General features: G+C 41.4%; 1 protein-coding gene across 4 annotated transcripts in view; it reads left to right on the top strand.

The window, feature by feature from the left end:
- The window catches only part of SORCS1 (sortilin related VPS10 domain containing receptor 1), a gene marked incomplete at both ends in the record, with an annotated part of 470,229 nt that overhangs the window by 373,195 nt on the left and 80,247 nt on the right, over window positions 1-16,787 (top strand). For all 4 annotated transcript variants that reach the window (XM_084244881.1, XM_084244882.1, XM_084244884.1 and 1 more), the window contains 3 exons: window positions 8,155-8,301; window positions 15,339-15,441; window positions 15,706-15,782. In XM_084244881.1, the coding sequence (XP_084101007.1) occupies window positions 8,155-8,301; window positions 15,339-15,441; window positions 15,706-15,782 (327 nt within the window). The remainder of the gene's footprint in view (window positions 1-8,154; window positions 8,302-15,338; window positions 15,442-15,705; window positions 15,783-16,787) is intronic.

Below are 16,787 nucleotides of genomic sequence, written 5' to 3' on the forward strand. Positions count from 1 at the left end.
TAAACTTTAAGTGTGTTTTGTTGAAATGCTATGCATTTCCTTGCCTCGATCCAGTGCTTACAATGGTGATATCTTACTTGGAGAGCCTCAGTGGTATGAAGTCAAAGCAGCTGTCCCAGATTCATCGCACAGTTCGCTTCTCTGGTCCCAGCTCTATACTTCACCCCCCAGAAAAACATCTGATTTTCAGGTTGCATTTCCCCCTTCCTGATTATCTTCTCCCCTCTTTTCAAGTCAATGGGGAATAATTTTTCTGGACAAATGTTGTTTTCTGCCAGAATAGAGACCATTTAATTGGTCTCTTGATGATGGAAAAGATGACAGATCTGGACAGGAATGTCTTTGCAATATCTTGTGATTTGCTGCTGTTTTCAGGAATGGTTTTCTGAATTCAGACATGGCTAACGGGCACAGAATGAAAAGGGGGAAAAGGAGACCTCTGGACAAGGGAAGCTATTTTTTTAGTACTCCTTGTGCTTCCCCTTTGTGTCTTTCTTGTTGTTAATCATCTGCACGGAAATTGCTGGCTCTTGTTATCATCACTTTGAGCAGTAGCGTGACTGCATTATGTAAAGGTGTTCTATGTCCTGGGGCCGGGACGGAGAGTATGTTTTATTAGCCTGACAGTTCACAGCAACCTGAATTGAAATTGATGTGATCAGACTGGCAGTGCCATATCTGCTGATTACCTAGGCACAAAGAATATTGGCTGACACAGAACCTGGCACAAATGTTCCTTAAATCTGATTGTTCTGGTTAGCAGAAAGCTGAAAGCCATTCAATGTGGATTTCCCAGTTGAATTGCAATGAATGATGAGTGCCCAGAGATAAATGAAAAGTAAGAAAATCCATAAATGATTTAATAAGGGACAGAGATGAACAACACGTGAAATGGGGCAGTAGAGTTAGGGTGCATGGAATGCATGTCTGCTGAAATTTGGGGTGACTAGGGAGGATGGCGTGTACTCTTGTGTGCTGCTGCATGCCAGTTCCTGCTAGTCCCACCTTTGTGTGCTCCTTATGCTATTTTGGTGGAGGAGACTTGTGTAATATACAAGTGGGAAATGCAGAAGAAAGCTCAATTCTCATTAAAATGAATCATTTTAATCACACACACACATTGCGGCCCTGGGAAAAATGTGTCTCTCTCTAGACTGGAACTACATGTGTGTGTAATGAGATAGGAGATGTTGAAGATAAAATGTGGGGGAGGGGGCTGCATTTCATGATTTAGTTATTAAAATAGCAGCATTTTGCCTAAGCATGAGTTAACCTTTGAACTCCATTTAAGAGTTAAGACATGTGAGCCAGGGAAGTTGGTGAAAAGCAGAAATGTTGGAAGGTAATTTTTGTTATTGAAAACTTATAAAGATAGTAGCTGATGATTTAGAGTCATGTGTGCTAGAGACTGTGTAAAGAACCTTCCATGATTATCTCATTTAATCCATTTATTAACTTTTTTGACATGGAAGCTAGCTGCCATTTTAAACATATATAAATGAAGGGAGAGAAGGGAGTGCTATCATTTTTGCAAGATCAAATAGCAAGCAAATGGCAGAATTAGGGCCTGAATCCTAGAGTGTGGAACTCTTAACTACAAACTATCTTCCCTCTCCAGAAAGATCAATATTTGGCTTAATATTTGATGTGGCCAAGTAGCATCCCTAAGATAGAAGGGCATTGATGAGTAGGGTAAGTAGTATTAGACTTTACCTAGCTAGCTGTAGAGGAAACCAGACAGGAAGAAGAAAATGGTATAGGAAAAAATCCACCTGAACAGAATTAGATGATTGTTTTAGGCCTATTCATCACTCCCGACCAAGTCCTGAGTCTGCAGCTATTGCTAATTTCAGAGAGTGCTATTATGCATCTCTCAGTCTTGTCTGGTAGATGTGTTTGTGCAAGAAAATCCTAGAAACAAGTGTCCTAAAACTCTGTAATTTCTGATTAGCACAGATGCTCTGGAGGCATCACATGGGACCCATGAAAGAGGAGAGAGCCCCTGCTGGTGGCCAGGCCAAAGTGATGTGTCAGGTGTGTCTGAGATGTGTGATTCCTAATGGTTCACTCTAATGTAGTTGATAAGCAGTGGTCTGACAGCTTTGGACAATATCCTCCCTCCTCTGGGAACAGAATATTAATTAATGATGATGAAGAGCACTTTGGCTTAATGGGCACTGACAGTTTACCACAGCCTACTGGAAAGAATTGTGTTGGGAGTGAAACCACCTAGATGACAAATCCAACATGCACAGAATGTGGGCTTACATGAGTAAGTCACAGTGGGCATGTGGGAGGCAGGGCCAAAAACCAGTGCATGTCCTATTGCACACACAGTATCTTCTGCAAATTACGAACATCTCTTTAAAAAAGAAAGTTGAAAAGCTATGATGATGTAACTAACATACCCATTAATTTCTTGGGGGAAATACCACCTCTTACAAATGATCATGAAAGGTAGGGAAGAAAAATGCTCTCCATCCAGGACATATTTATTGCAGGACATAGGCTGTATCATTGTTATTTAATACCTTAAATCATGAGGAGAGAGCTGCCTGATCAAGACAACAGGGGAGGAGAGAGAACCTTAGAGCTTTTGAACAATGAATTCCCTGATGGCAGTACTGCCTTTACCCCTGCAGAATATACATCTCTCCTGCCTGATAGAACAGGGAAATTGTCTATCCCCTAAGCACAAAGAAGCAGCGGTCACAAATACCTTCTCTTTCTTCGTATAATAACTAGTTCATCTTTTACATTATCTTCAGATTGTGACATTTTGGATTTATAATTAAATCAAATCTGAGACAGAAGGTGGGAGGAATCATTTTCTAATCAGTATCAGAGACAGAAATAAACAATAACTCCTATGTAAGGTTCTTCCAAGTTGTCCTCCACGGAAGCATATGGAAGAGTGGAACAGGAGAAGACCCTCTGGAGGCATGTATTTATTTATTTATTTATTTATTTATTTTTAAGATTTATTTATTTATACAAGCACTGGGTGTAGTCAGAAGCGCCGGAGGGTGAGAGAATTCACCAGAGCCAGAGCGTGGAGCAGAGCAGGCAGAAGGACCAAAGTACACTGCTGAGGGGAGCAGCAGGCGGCAAGAGAGGTCTGCACGCCATGCAGGACCCTCCTCCGGTGGCCGGGGAGCAGCCGGGGATTGAACCAGTGCTGCAGAGGCTGCGGGCAGCTTCGCAACCAAGCGTTCAACCGCTGTGCCACCGGGGAGGCCCTAGAGGCATGTATTTAAATGCAAGGAGATATCTGGGGCTCTTCTGTTAGATCACCAGGAAACTTAAATATATAATACTTAGCAAGTAGCCTCAAAAAAAAAAAAAAATCTGCCGAATGAATGTATACTTGCTTAGACATTTTAGTTGTTACATACATCATAAATAGTAGCTGCTTAAAAAGTATTTATTGAGGGCCTCCCTGGTGGTGCAGCAGGTTGAGTGCAGCACTGTGAATCTGTCCACAGCCTATGCAGCGCGAGTTCAATTCCCAGCCATCTAGGGAGATACCCACATGGTGCGGCAGACCTCTCCTGTCTCACCCGCTGCTCCCCTCAGCAGTATATTTCAGGCAGTCTGACTGTTCTGCTCTGACTCTGGTGAATCCTCTCACCCTCCCACGCCTCTGGCCTGTACCCCATCTCTTGTATAAATAAATATTTTTATAAAAGTATTTATTGAAATGCTACTGTACTTTAGATGTACTGAAGTGTGAGTAAAAGATAGTTTCCTGTGTCATTTCCCTACATGTCTCTCACAGAACACTGTAAGATGAGAGAAAGTTTGGAGAAATAGTATGGCCAAAGGGTTAAGCTTGTGAGTTCTGCAGTTATACACAATGACTTGGAGTTCAGCACCCAGGATCCCTAGTGAATGACCTTGGGCATTGATTGACCACATTGATTGATCACATCCAGACTTTGGTTTTCTCATTTATAGCACGAGGATAGCATTGACTTCCGCTCAGAGTGCATGGGGGACTGATATGGTCGTGCTTGCAAAGTCTTTCCTGCCGTACCTGACACTGTGCGGTGTGTAATAAATGCGGGGTACTGTTGCTCTTGGTATATTGCCTAAGGCAGAATTCTTACTGTCTAAACAGATCCAGGACTTTTTTTTTTATTAAAAACAAACCCAGGACTTCCTGTACAAAGTGACTTCTTTTCTTAATAGATTTTAATGAAGGAATATAGTGGATTGAGGGACCATCCAAAGGTTGGTTAGAGCGGGAGAACAGATGGGTGAGGTGGCCACAGTCTTGCTGAATCAGCCTGTGGGAAGCAGTCAAGGAGTACTCGAGAAGCAGCCCTGGAAAGCTTCCAGAGTTATCGGGAGCTGTGATGTAGGTACAGCTATGTCAGAAACAAACCAGAGCTCAGAGAAGAGGCAACCGTCTCAATAAACATTCATTTCTGGGAAAGGCTTTTTGAGCAGGGCCTTGAGGGACAGGCAGGTAGAGACAGGTCAGGAGGTGATTCAAGGGAGTGAGCAGGGCTCTGAGACTGCCTTTTGGGGCCCAGTGGATGTGCTGATGTGCTTTGTGTTGGTGTGAGGCTTGAGCTAGAAACTCATAGCTCAAGTCTAATCAAAATGATATTTTGACTTGGATGATAATAGAGACTAAGAAATAACTGTTAATTACCTTTGAGACTTATGGTATTAAATCCCCCCAGAGGACAGGCAACAAAGCAAAAGTGGCTTCCCGACATGCTCAGTGTTCTCAGACATCTTTGTGCAGAATTCAGAAAGGCAAAAAAAGGGAATAGGTCTTTCCCTAAAGGAAGAAAAACTCCCAAAGGGTAAGGCCTGTTATTCACATAGGAATGTCTTCCTTGGAAACTTGTGTCTATGTGAAGGCCTGCCTTCCATTAGGAATGTTACTTTTCCCCACCCTGCCCCATCCCTCAATGCTACCTTATTCCCCAAATATGCAGATAGTGTGTATATAGGGATGGTGTCTGAAAATAGATACATATTCCCTCATCCTCAGTGAACCCCAGACCTCAAGCACATTTGTGAACATGTGTGCACATGCATGTACTCCCACTCACTAATGCTCCCTTGATATCCAGAATTCTATGGGAGGGGGTAGAGATTCCAAGAAATACCTGCTGATACTTTACAAGAGTCCTAAAGGAAAGTGTTGAGTTGCACTCAGGCACACAGAAAGATGGACTTCTCAGGCTTTGAGCAAAATGGCACAAAAAGAATAAGAGCAGGGGAGACTATCTTTGCAGGCCAAAGAGGCAAAAAAGAAAAAAGACACCTTTTCATAGATAAAGTGCCTTGACTGCAAGAGGAAAATAAGCAGAGCCTCTCCATCTCTCTCCCCTATTGTCACACATTCCCTCTGCTTTGCCAAGTTTTTACACTTCAAGATAAACCTGAAGGCCAAGCTGCCAGAGATGAATTACAAAGCACAGCCCTTGGCTCAAGTGGCATTTGATAATGCCAAGTCCTTGGAGGCCAATAAAGTCACCATTTCTGCAAATCAAATGAACCAGCTCCTAAACATGCATAACCCTGCTCCGACACCCTCACCCAAAGAGCGGGAGGGCAGGAAGGAAAATGGAGATTGAAACTGGGAATAAGTCATATCTGTATTCCTTCAGTTCTTTCTGTAACTGCCTGGAGTGCTGGGTAGTTAAGACAGTGTTGCTCCTCCTGCAGGGGTGTACCATGCAGGGAAGACACGTATGACTTTGTGAAAATTCTGATTAATGAAATTTAATTTTTAAAGAACTGGCAGAGTAGTCATATTTAAATATGTAACAGCCTCTCGAACATATGCAAAACCAACATGGGGTTTCCTGGGGAGTAGTCCTTCTGGAGCTGGTATAGTGAAAAACTAAGTACTACTTGTAATTAACACGCTGTTGTTGGGAGGTCGAGTGCTCCTGGAGTTTACATCTTCCACTTTTGTTGAGGATCCACAATGCAGCAGAATCTGTTCTGGCTGCTGCTGATGGCCCAAAATGAGACTTGTTTTCCTAAGTAGTTCAAAGTATTCCTCCCAGCAACTCATTTAAACCATTTATTTGCTTAACAAACTTGCTGTTCCAAAAGAGTACAAAGTTGGCTCAACTCTAAATTATCCCAGATGCCAAATCAGCAGGTACAATCTAATGAGGTTTGACTATGTCAAAAGCAAAGGCAAGTCGTGTGTATTCTATTGATAGTAACCCTGCCCTTTTGCATTGACAAAATCAGAGCTCATTGAAAGGGTAGTAGAAGTCTGACAGATTTGGGTGGCAACCCAGACTCTCTGTTATCTGAAGCAGTTAAACTTGGAGTACACTTTAGTTTCCTCACCCATATGATGGGGATACTAGTTGTTATGCAGGTTGGCCATGAATACCAGCGTTTTCACATATAAAGTGCTTAGTGGAATGCTTGGCATGACCCGAGGACTAAAAAGATGGAAGTTGAGATTTCACGCTTCTGCTTATAACTGTCCATATTATAATATGAAGGGTCTGACTTTAGTTAAATGGTTCAAATAAGCCTGCTAGCTTATTCACTCATCCCTGTGTATGCAACAGAAAATCACTTAATCTAAGTTTCTGCTTCCTCATCTCAAAATGAAAACTATATTTCATGGTTATTGTGAGCATTAAATTAGATATGCATAGTGTAGAAATGCTCTATTCAACCCATCTCAGCTCCTTTCTCCCTGCCCTTCAGATTCCCTCATTGTCATATTTCCAGGCAGAGTGTGTATATATATTCATACATATGAATGAATGTCTCTAATACACTGAAATACATGAAAAATGTAATGCACGATTAATGATTTGTTATTACAAAGTGTTGGCAGCTTACTGATTGTTACTTTCTAATATATAGAAGAGAGAAGACAGTAGTATTTTCAGAGGTAAGTCATTAATAAGGACTATTTATAGTGGGTGCAGTGGTGTTACAGGAATGGTGGAGAGATTATTTGGCAATTTAGGGAAATTGTTAAAATTCATAAAATAGTTGAAATTCATAAAAGAGAGAGAGAGAGAGAGACCAGTAGGAGACCAGAGGGGAGATCTCTCGGTTTTAGTAAGACGGACTTCCCTGTTTTCCGTAAAGTCTGAACAGTCATTTTGCAGGTTCATCTCATACCACTACTTCTTTACATTTTAAACCTGTTCTCTTTTGCCCAGTATAGTTTGGTGACCTAATGAAGCAATCTTTTACAGAAAAAAAAAAAGCAATAGTAATTGGATCATGCACTTTAATTGACCCTCTTCAAGTGCCTAAGGCTGTAGGTAGCTCAATAATTTAAGTAGACATTAAGGACACAGGCTGTGAAGCCATAGAGTTTTGGGTTAAAATCCCAGGTCGTTGCTTAATTTCTGTGTCCTTAGGCAGAATGAACTTAAGCAAGTCACTGTACTTAGATGGGCCATAGTTTCTTTATCTATGGAATAGAATAATTTTTCACAATAGAATAACTTACCCAGAGAACTATTAGAAGGATTAGCAGGAATATAAGGGAGCCAAATAAGACATCAGTGTAAAAAAGTAATAACAGTACAAAACACAACAAAGCAAAACCAGACAATTATAAATCAGAGACATAATGCAGGGGAGGAGCAGGGAGAGGGATCAGAGGGAGGGAGGGAGGCGCACAGGGGACTGAGGTGATGGTGCACAGGTGCATTGGGGAAGGAAACTCTACACCTGAGGGGGTGGGGGAAGCAAATATTGTTTAAAACTGAAAAATGATGTAAAAATAATAATAATAATATACAACTAAGGGTGCTATCCTGAATACAAAATGGAAGTAGCCTCTATTTATGCATCATCCACTAAGGAAAATAACTGAAAATGCCAAAGTTCCTCTCTCAGCAACTGCAAACTCAGGGACACAGCCTACCTTAGAGGAAATAAATGGCTAGACTTGCACCATGACCCCCATATACTCGGGAGCCCTAATCCATTGCTTTCTGTCCCACACTCCAGGGAGTCTTTATACTTCAGCATCACTCTTTCCCTTATCCTCACCCATCACTCTTTCCCTTATCCTCACCCTCCAAAATAAGTGTTCACAGAGGAACTTGGCAGTCTACTTTTTTGGGTTTTTAAATAAACATGTATATCCCTTCTGACATAGATGTATTTTTCAGCCATGTCAATTTTTCCTAGGTAGCAGGGATAAAGGGAATGTTCTTGGCTAACAAGAAGATTGACAACCAGGTGAAGACTTTCATCACATATAACAAAGGCAGAGACTGGCGTTTGCTGCAGGCACCAGACACGGATCTAAGAGGGGATCCTGTGCATTGCTTACTGGTGAGTCTTCCTGTTAGAGCAGGATGCCCCACATAGTGGAGGGCTGGGAATGTAGGTTAAACAGGTGGACAAAGATGGTTCCAGGGCTATTTGTTTAACTGATGAACAAAAGGGGAGAGTGTGAAGAGAGAGTGTATGGAAAAGCGTTGCCATGCTGATTTTTGTGTTGGGCCCAACCAAAGTGATAAGGGAACTGGAGTGCATGATTTTCCTGTGAACTTCTGAGGTCATTCAGTCATGGCCCACATAAGGGCCTCACGTTGTAGTTGAAGGAGAATGTGATGGTTTCTTCTCTTACTCATGCATAACCTGTGACAGATCTGAGGACATGTAAATGCATCTGTTAAATTGATGAACTGAGGTGTTTAATCATACTCCCACAGAAGTTTATCAAAAAAAGGGTGAGAATCACTGATTTAAACCCTTATCAATACTTTTTATAATATGTTCTATCATTGATGTCTTTTCTATAAAGCTGGTGTTGGCAAACTATGGCCTGTGGGGGAAATAAGGCCCAACAACTGTTTATCTAAATAAGTTTTATTGGAAGATGACACTACTTAATAATTTACATATTTTTATGACTGCTTTTGCTCTATAATGGCAGAAATGAGTCTTCATGACAGTGATTTTTTGGTCCAAGATAGTTTGTTACCTGACTCTTCACAAAATTTTCTGGTTCCCTCTTTGAAGTATGGCTTTCTTCTAGCTGTCTAACATTTCAGGAAATAAGTAGATCAGTATCAATTTATTTGTATATTTGATCTCACAGTTGAATTCAAGACAGAGATCAAAGAGGGGTCTTATCTTCAAGGAGTACCCAGTCTACTTGAGAAAGACTCCATTCACAAGTGAAGGATTATAAGGTTATGTTTCACTACTTGTAGTAGTTCTGAGGCCTGCCCCACGCTTGCCTCATGAACAGACACCAAAAGAATCCAGAAGGAGCAGAGGATGAGATTAATTGCAAAACACAGTGTAATTAAATGCTGATTTCCATAAAGAAATTTAGAATTTGTAGTTAAAATTCATAAAAGAGAGAGACCAGTAGGAGACCAGAGGAGAGATCTCTCGGTTTTAGTAAGATGGGCTTCCCTGTTTTCCATAAAGTCTGAAGAGTCATTTTGCAGGTTCATCTCATACCACTGTGGATGGGTCACCCTCATATTTGAGAAGATGCCAGAAGCCATAGCATGACCTTATTAGTTGCAGAGGATGTCACAGTTGTCACTGGGCATTAGGGAAGCCGTCTTGAGATTCAGCCTCCCACTCAGCTTCCTTCCTTATTACTGGCAACTAATGAGGAATAGTGGGGGGTGACTCGGGGAAAAGGAGGAAGCCAGTTGTTCTAGTAAGTAAACAAATACAGCCAGTGACAGAGAAGTAAGTGCAGGATTTATTTATTGAACACCTTAGCTTAGTAGCATTTAAAAAAAAGAACCACTGTCCTACTTTTGCTTCTCCAAGGCGGAATGTAATATTTAGCCAAAGATGCCTGGGATGCATCCATGCCTTAACATGTTCCTTCGTTCCGCCATGCACGCTGGAGATTAAGTGCCCATGAAAGTCAAATAACTATATCACCTAAAAAGGTTTCCCCTGGCCACACTGGCATTATAAATGGACCAGAGAAATGCCTCTTATACATGGTACTTTTCGAGGTATTTCCTGAACCCCTTTCCTCCCCCCATATTCCCACAGCTCAGAGTTAAGGCAATCCTATTTTGGTGCCTCCAAAACAGGAACGCAGCATCAGCTTGCTTCCCCATCTCCACATGCCTGTCCTAATACAAGTCACCATTTCCCACTTGAGGGAACAGACTCCTAACTGCTCCTCGTCTCTCCCCAGCCATCTCTTCTCCACCCAGCAATCTATGTGACTTACTTTTTAATCTGATTTTATTTAGATAAAATACATTAAAAGTAGCCACATAAAGAGACTCATGGTTAATCTTCACATTGTGTATGTCCATATAACCAATCTCTACTCATCACCCTAAAAAATTTCTTTGCACCCCTTTCAGTCAAGCTCTGCAGCCCTGCCTGAACAGCCACTAACATGCTTCACTATAGATTATATCTGTTTTCTAATTGTGGATGGAACCAACTGGAGCTTTACAAATATTCAGAGCTGCCCCTCCTTTACTTAAACCTTCTGGGGTCTTTCTGATTCTGGTAGAATAGAGTCAAAGAGTTTACCGTAGCTGCAGAGATCATATACTCTGCCCCCCTGCCTGCTGCCCTGGCTCGTCTCCCGCTGATCTCCTCCATTCCTCATAGGTCATGGTGGACAGGAGGGGGTTGCTTTCCCTACCATATCCAGGCTCTTTGTACTTGCCATTATTTCTCTTAAAATGCTCTTCTCTCCTGCTTTTTCTTGGCATTCAGATCCTTGCTTGGTTGATTACTTAATCTCAGAGAGTTCCTTTGAGCATTTCACAAAGTTGTATTTGTCGTAATTCTTTATCCATGATCCCTCACTGTCTGAAATCCCCGCATGAATTTGTTGACGTCCATGTCCATCTTCCTCCACTACAGTGTGGGCTCTGGGAGCACGGGATCCATGGCTGTCTTTTTGGCTACTCCAAACACCCAGCTGCAGGAACCATACCTGCCGTGGTAGGTCCTCCACACCCCCCCGGTCACTATGGATACTGTGCTTGTTTGAAGCAAATGCTTCATTGATGGGTGCTTCATTTATGGATTTCACAATGGGAACTTTCCTTGCCACTGACAGTCATCTGGAAGGATGTGTCAGAGTATCCCAGAAACTCTCAGGCTTAAGTTGACCCTCAAAGTTAACAAAATCAGTAGACTTACTAAGATCGAAGAAAGGTGAATTAATGGGAGAGAGAGATGTATGATACCCAGGAGTCTCTTTACCCCTTTTCCTCATTAACATTGTTGTTCAATGTAGTTTCAATTCAGGCTTTAGAAAACAGAAGTGGGGTGAAGAGAGGAACATGACAAAGGGAGTGGGAGGAGAGACCAAAATCACAAAGGCACAAAGTAGGAAAGAAAATCTTTGAGCTCCATTAGACCCAGACTATTAAAAATCTACTTTAGGTTCAGGAGCTGGTGGCAGAGAGCAGATAAAAAGTGATTGTAGATTGTGAGTACTTGGAAAGTGACAGTGTCACTGAAAGCACAGCCTGGTGATTAGAAAAGAGATTTTCAGCAGGGCTGTTACGAATATGGAACAAGTTCAGAATTACAGCCCCGAGTGGAATGTTCCTGGTAAAATGTATTCTATAGAAATAAGACATCCAGGGTAATTTGGAGCTGTATTTTTAGGACTTTTAGACTGATTGCCTGGAGAGCTCAGCTGGGATTTCTTTCCTCTGAAGGCTGCATTGTGCAATTAGATGGGGTTTCACAGGGCACAGTACACCTGCCTCCAAAACCTCAGGATTGTGCTCCCAAGAGGTGAGATGTGAGCCGAGCCAGTGACAAACCCTAGGCCCCGAGGGAAGCATAGTGTTTGATGGAGAAAGGAGTGATTTCTTTATGGATTCAGTTGGTAATTTGCTACTGGAACTGAGCAACCAGCTACCCCAGGAGATTCTCGACTCTGCTCTCCACCTCCTTTGCTCCGGCAGTGATTCACTTGTGCTGGTGGAGTAGAGCTGAATACCCCTACTCAGCCAACTGGCCCAGGGATCAATCTGTTCTCTGTCACTGAATCTTTGCTGAAGAATTTCTAGCACAAATTCAGGGACAGAAACAGTGGAGGCAAAAGAGAAGGGACACTCTTTGGAAATTTGTGTACTGCTTAATTATTTTTTGAAAGTTCTGATTTGGTTTTGCAATACACAAAGCTCGGATTTGGAGCCCTAAGGATAAAGCTATCATGAGATTGAGATTGAAGGGTTAGTAATATCACGTTTGGGGTACGGAGCAGAAGAAGTACTATCAGAAGCAGATTGACCGTCAAATCATCTTTATAAATTGATCTGTTTCATGGTGGCAATTAGGCAATTAGGACATGGATGCCCATGATAAGCTTCAAGAGTATGTGAACTCCCTGAGGTTGAATATACATAACTGTGCGTACTTGCCTTGGTGCCCTTCTTCCTGGAAGAGAGTGTTTAATTTGCACCAAATGCTCAAACTTCATACCTGACCCTGAAAAAATTGCAGACTAAGGATCTTGTTGCTTCTAGAATTGAGCAATTGATAATATCTGGTGGCTCTTTGTGAGTTAGCACACAAAGGGTAGCTTCCAAACATCTGCTGGTTTCCATTCTCTGTATGTCAGCTGCTTGGGCATGGTGGTGTCATTACACAGTTGTCTACATTTTCTTTATGTAGAAAGGGAAGAGAAAGAGACGAGTGTCTTTGAGACGAGCTGTGCTTTGTGTCTACTGAATTGGAGGTAACTTTGGAAAGATGCTCGGTTAGTCAGCACATGTTAGCTAACGGGAGAAAACCAGGCAGGCAGGAAAGAGGAGGGAAGTGGACAAAGCGCCCCCTACAGGGAAAAATGTGCCTCTGAGAATTAGAAGTCTTGTGCCCTTCAGGAGCTGGCAAGGACCACACAGCCATTGTAATACAGCTGTCTAATAAATTTTGGTGACTTAATTCTGTTAAGTGGCCAGAACTTATCAGGTATAAAAGTAGTTGTTTAAAAAATTGAAGATGGATTGTTTAGCATTGTTTTTCTTCAAACATGAGGTAGACTACATAACTTTCTTGAAATAATGAAAGAAAAAAAAAAAAAAAAGCCATGGAATATTCTTCTTGTACCAGCTGGGGGCAATCCAGTACTGCAAATGTGAGAGAGGATAAAAAAGTGCACCAAAAAAGATCATTTCTGATGCTCTTGCTACTGCATGAACTGGGTGTCTTTTCTTCTCAAATTAATTTATCTCGGGTCTCTGAAAGCCATTGCCACAGAGCAATGCTGAGATGGCCCATTTTAAGTGCCCCCTTTTCTTTGTGATGGCAGGTGTTCCATGTCAAATAGGTCTGGGTTCAGGTGGCAACTGAGCTTCACTCTCATTGTCTAGACTGCTGGATGATGAACAGAATTTGGTTAGTGCCTGGCTAAAGATTGAAAACAAGGTGCGGCTCCCTTGGCCAGGGATGTCCTGTTGTTGTGGGTGGCGCCGTAGCCCTCCATAAAGTCGTATGTCTAGGCAAGGTGCTCAAAGAGTGATGCCCTTCTTGGAATGCCATGGAGATACTCACATTGCTCTGATTATGTGACCTGTAAATAAACCAGGTACTTCTAGTCTTATTCTGAACAAAATAGTAATATCTTCCATGTTCAAACACAAAAGCATGGCTTCATATTTACTTCAAGCTTTTTCTGTCTCCCTTCTTGGATTCTATACTAGGTTCCACGGTAGAGGCAAAGACATCCTTGATGTTTCTATTTGTAGAGTGCATCTCTTTGGGAGATAAAACTATACAAAGCTAGGTTAGATAAAACAGGGTCATGCAGGGAAAATTAACTGGTATAGATCAGAGAAGGGGAGATTCTGGTGGACTGAGCTTGTCAGGAAATTTTTCATGGAAAAATGGCTTGACATCTCTGCTCTATCCTGTCTTAGCATTTGTCTGAGTGTTGTGAGTGCTGTGTGGCTCTGCCCTGGGACCTGAACCACAGAGAAGTGTAGCTGTTCTAGACTTCTTGGACACAGGGAAGCCAAGTGTTTGGGTCAGATGGTTTCTTAAAGGGGTTTCTTTCCTGGTGCTTATGGGACATTAAAAAGTAAAAATTCCTTTTTTGAAAGCTTTCTATGAAATTTTCCTATCAAACTAGTAAATTATTATTGTCATTTTTCTGTGTTTTATTCTGTGTTGGCAGTGGGGAAAAGACTCAGTGGTGATCCACTCTTTTTACTTCATAGTATTTTGACTGCTTCTATTCCTGAGTTTCATTTTTAGTTTGTCATTTACTCCATCCTATATAAATTTAATCATTGTATCTCTGTAGCTCTCTGAATATCTACTGGCTGAGACTTATAGTGCAGAATAAAAGTAATAACAGAGATACATAGGTTATTCCAAACACTCAAGTTGCTAAGATTAGAAAATAATCTTCCTGAGAGATGAAAAGAAATCGAGTTCAAACACAAACTTGTAGTTTTTGACAACTTGGCACATGAATTATTTTAAATGAAATTCATATAAGATTTACTGTCCTGGTTTTGAAAACGTGCTATCTCAATCCAATTTGATCAAGATTGTTAGGCACAGATAAATAAGTCCCTTAAACTTTCATTTAAGTTGTTATTGCTAGTGCATTTTGTCAACAAGTATGAATTTTTATATTAAATAATACTGATTCTGGTTGTGCCCCGACACAGATTCTGTGTCAGTTGTATGGTTGAGACCATTTCGTATATTATCAACTCCTCCTGTGCAGCCAAGACCAAGGACGCCAATGGAGGAACTAAGAAGCCAGCTGACTTCTTCAAAGCCCTCCAGTCTGAACAGAGCAATCCTTTCTCCTCATCACATCCCTTTTCTCCTCTCCCAGTCTTACCGGGCCACATCCTGTCTCACCACTCTCCTCTATGTTCTTTTCTCTGTTACTGATATAACTCAGGCCTGAAATCCTGGACCTCTCATCTGCGCTTCATCTCTTCTCCATTTTTGCTTCGGGTGCCATTTTCTCCTTAAAGCTTTCCCCTAACCAGAATGGAGATCATCTCATCACCCTCTAGAATTTGGTATTTTGTCTGTACTAATTCCCATATGGTAATCAACAAAGATCTTAAATTATACATTTTGTACTGGCGGAGGTCAAATTTTAGTCAATGTGATAAGCTACTAAAATATTTGTGGAATAATGACATGGCAATTAAGTCAGTAGACTAGAGAGTGTTCTTTCTCCATTATCAGCTTGGCAGATGTCTTGTGTTTAGTGGACACCAGTATCTGGAAAATAAAAGGCAGTGATGGATGTATGCATGGATGGATGGATAGATGGGCGTGGTGCAATGAATGAATAGGTGCTCTGAATCTGGACTTCATTAAATGACCATTTAAGTTACGTGCATTCATAATACGCATTTCTCTTCTTCCAGCCCTATTGCTCACTACACCTTCATCTTAAGGTTTCTGAGAATCCCTACACTTCAGGGATCATTGCCAGCCGAGACACAGCTCCCAGCATCATCGTGGCTTCAGGTAAGAAGTGTTCCTGGTTTGCTTGTTGTTGTAAGTATGTTTATTTTTAAGAATCTAGATATTTGTGCTTGGCGCTTAATGAGCAAGTTAAAAATATCTTTGAAAGTACCTAAACCATTGACCCTGAAGCAAGTATGCTGAACACCCTACGCAGATATAATATTTGCAGTCTGGATCTATCTCGAGAAATGCAGACTGCTAATAAAGTCCGTTGTTAGTCTTTGCAGAAAGTTCCTTTCCCTAATGAAGATGTGCTCTTTCCAGGAAATATTGGCTCTGAATTATCAGACAGCGACATCAGCATGTTTGTCTCTTCAGATGCAGGGAACACTTGGAGGCAGGTAAGACATTATCCTGGGTCCAATCACAGAAGTGTAAGTAGCATGGAAATTTTCCAACTTAGTTCAATTCGGGGAACTTACTTAGCTATGTGTGTGATGTGCATGTGTCTGTATGTATCCTAAAGTTTGCCAAAATGTTTATTTTTCTTTTTGTTATGAGATTCATATACAAGTTTTTGAGTTTAACAAATATTTGTGTAACTTGCCTTTCTTTTTCTTTTTTTTTTTAAGATTTATTTATTTATTTATACAAGCACTGAGTACAGTCAGAAGCACGGGAGAGTGAGAGAATTCACCAGAGCCAGAACAGGGAGCAGAATAGGCAGACTGACAAAGTACATTGCTGAGGGGAACAGCGGGCAGCAGGAGAGGTCTGTGTGCCATGCGGGACCCTCGCCCAACTGCCGGGGATCGAACTGGCGCTGCAGAGGCTGCAGGCAGCTTTGCAACCCAGCACTCAACTGCTGCACCATCAGGGAGGCCCTAAATTGCCTTTCTTATAGAGAATTTAAAAAGACATTTGTTCAGAAGTTAGAAGAATGTTTATAAGTGACAATGAAGTCAAAGTTCATCTGACTAAATTTTTCCCCAAAATGAAAACCAGAATCCCTAAGAGTTTATCTTATTGGCAACCTGGAGCCTGGAGAGTAGATTATCCAGCCAAGGCCTAGCTGCCACATGAATCCCTCTTGTCTTATAGTCAGAATAGAAAGGAATGCAATGATACAGAAATAGCCATTACCCAGGTGGTGATCTGAGATGTTTAAATCTCATGTGCAAAAGACAGAGTAATAACCATCAGGGTGCATATGTTAGAGAAAACAGAAATGGAATCACTTTGTACCAATGTGTTTAGCTTAAATGCTTTCTGTCTTTCTTCTGAGTGGAAATTAGATATCCATAGGTTATAAAACAACACTTAATGAGGTTCAGCAATCATAACAAGGTATGTGCCTAATGCATGGTTGTTACACTTCAATAAATATGTTTTAATAACCCACTGAC

The sequence above is a fragment of the Talpa europaea genome (genome assembly GCF_964194135.1).
Source record: "Talpa europaea genome assembly, chromosome: 10".
Taxonomy (NCBI): domain Eukaryota; kingdom Metazoa; phylum Chordata; class Mammalia; order Eulipotyphla; family Talpidae; genus Talpa; species Talpa europaea.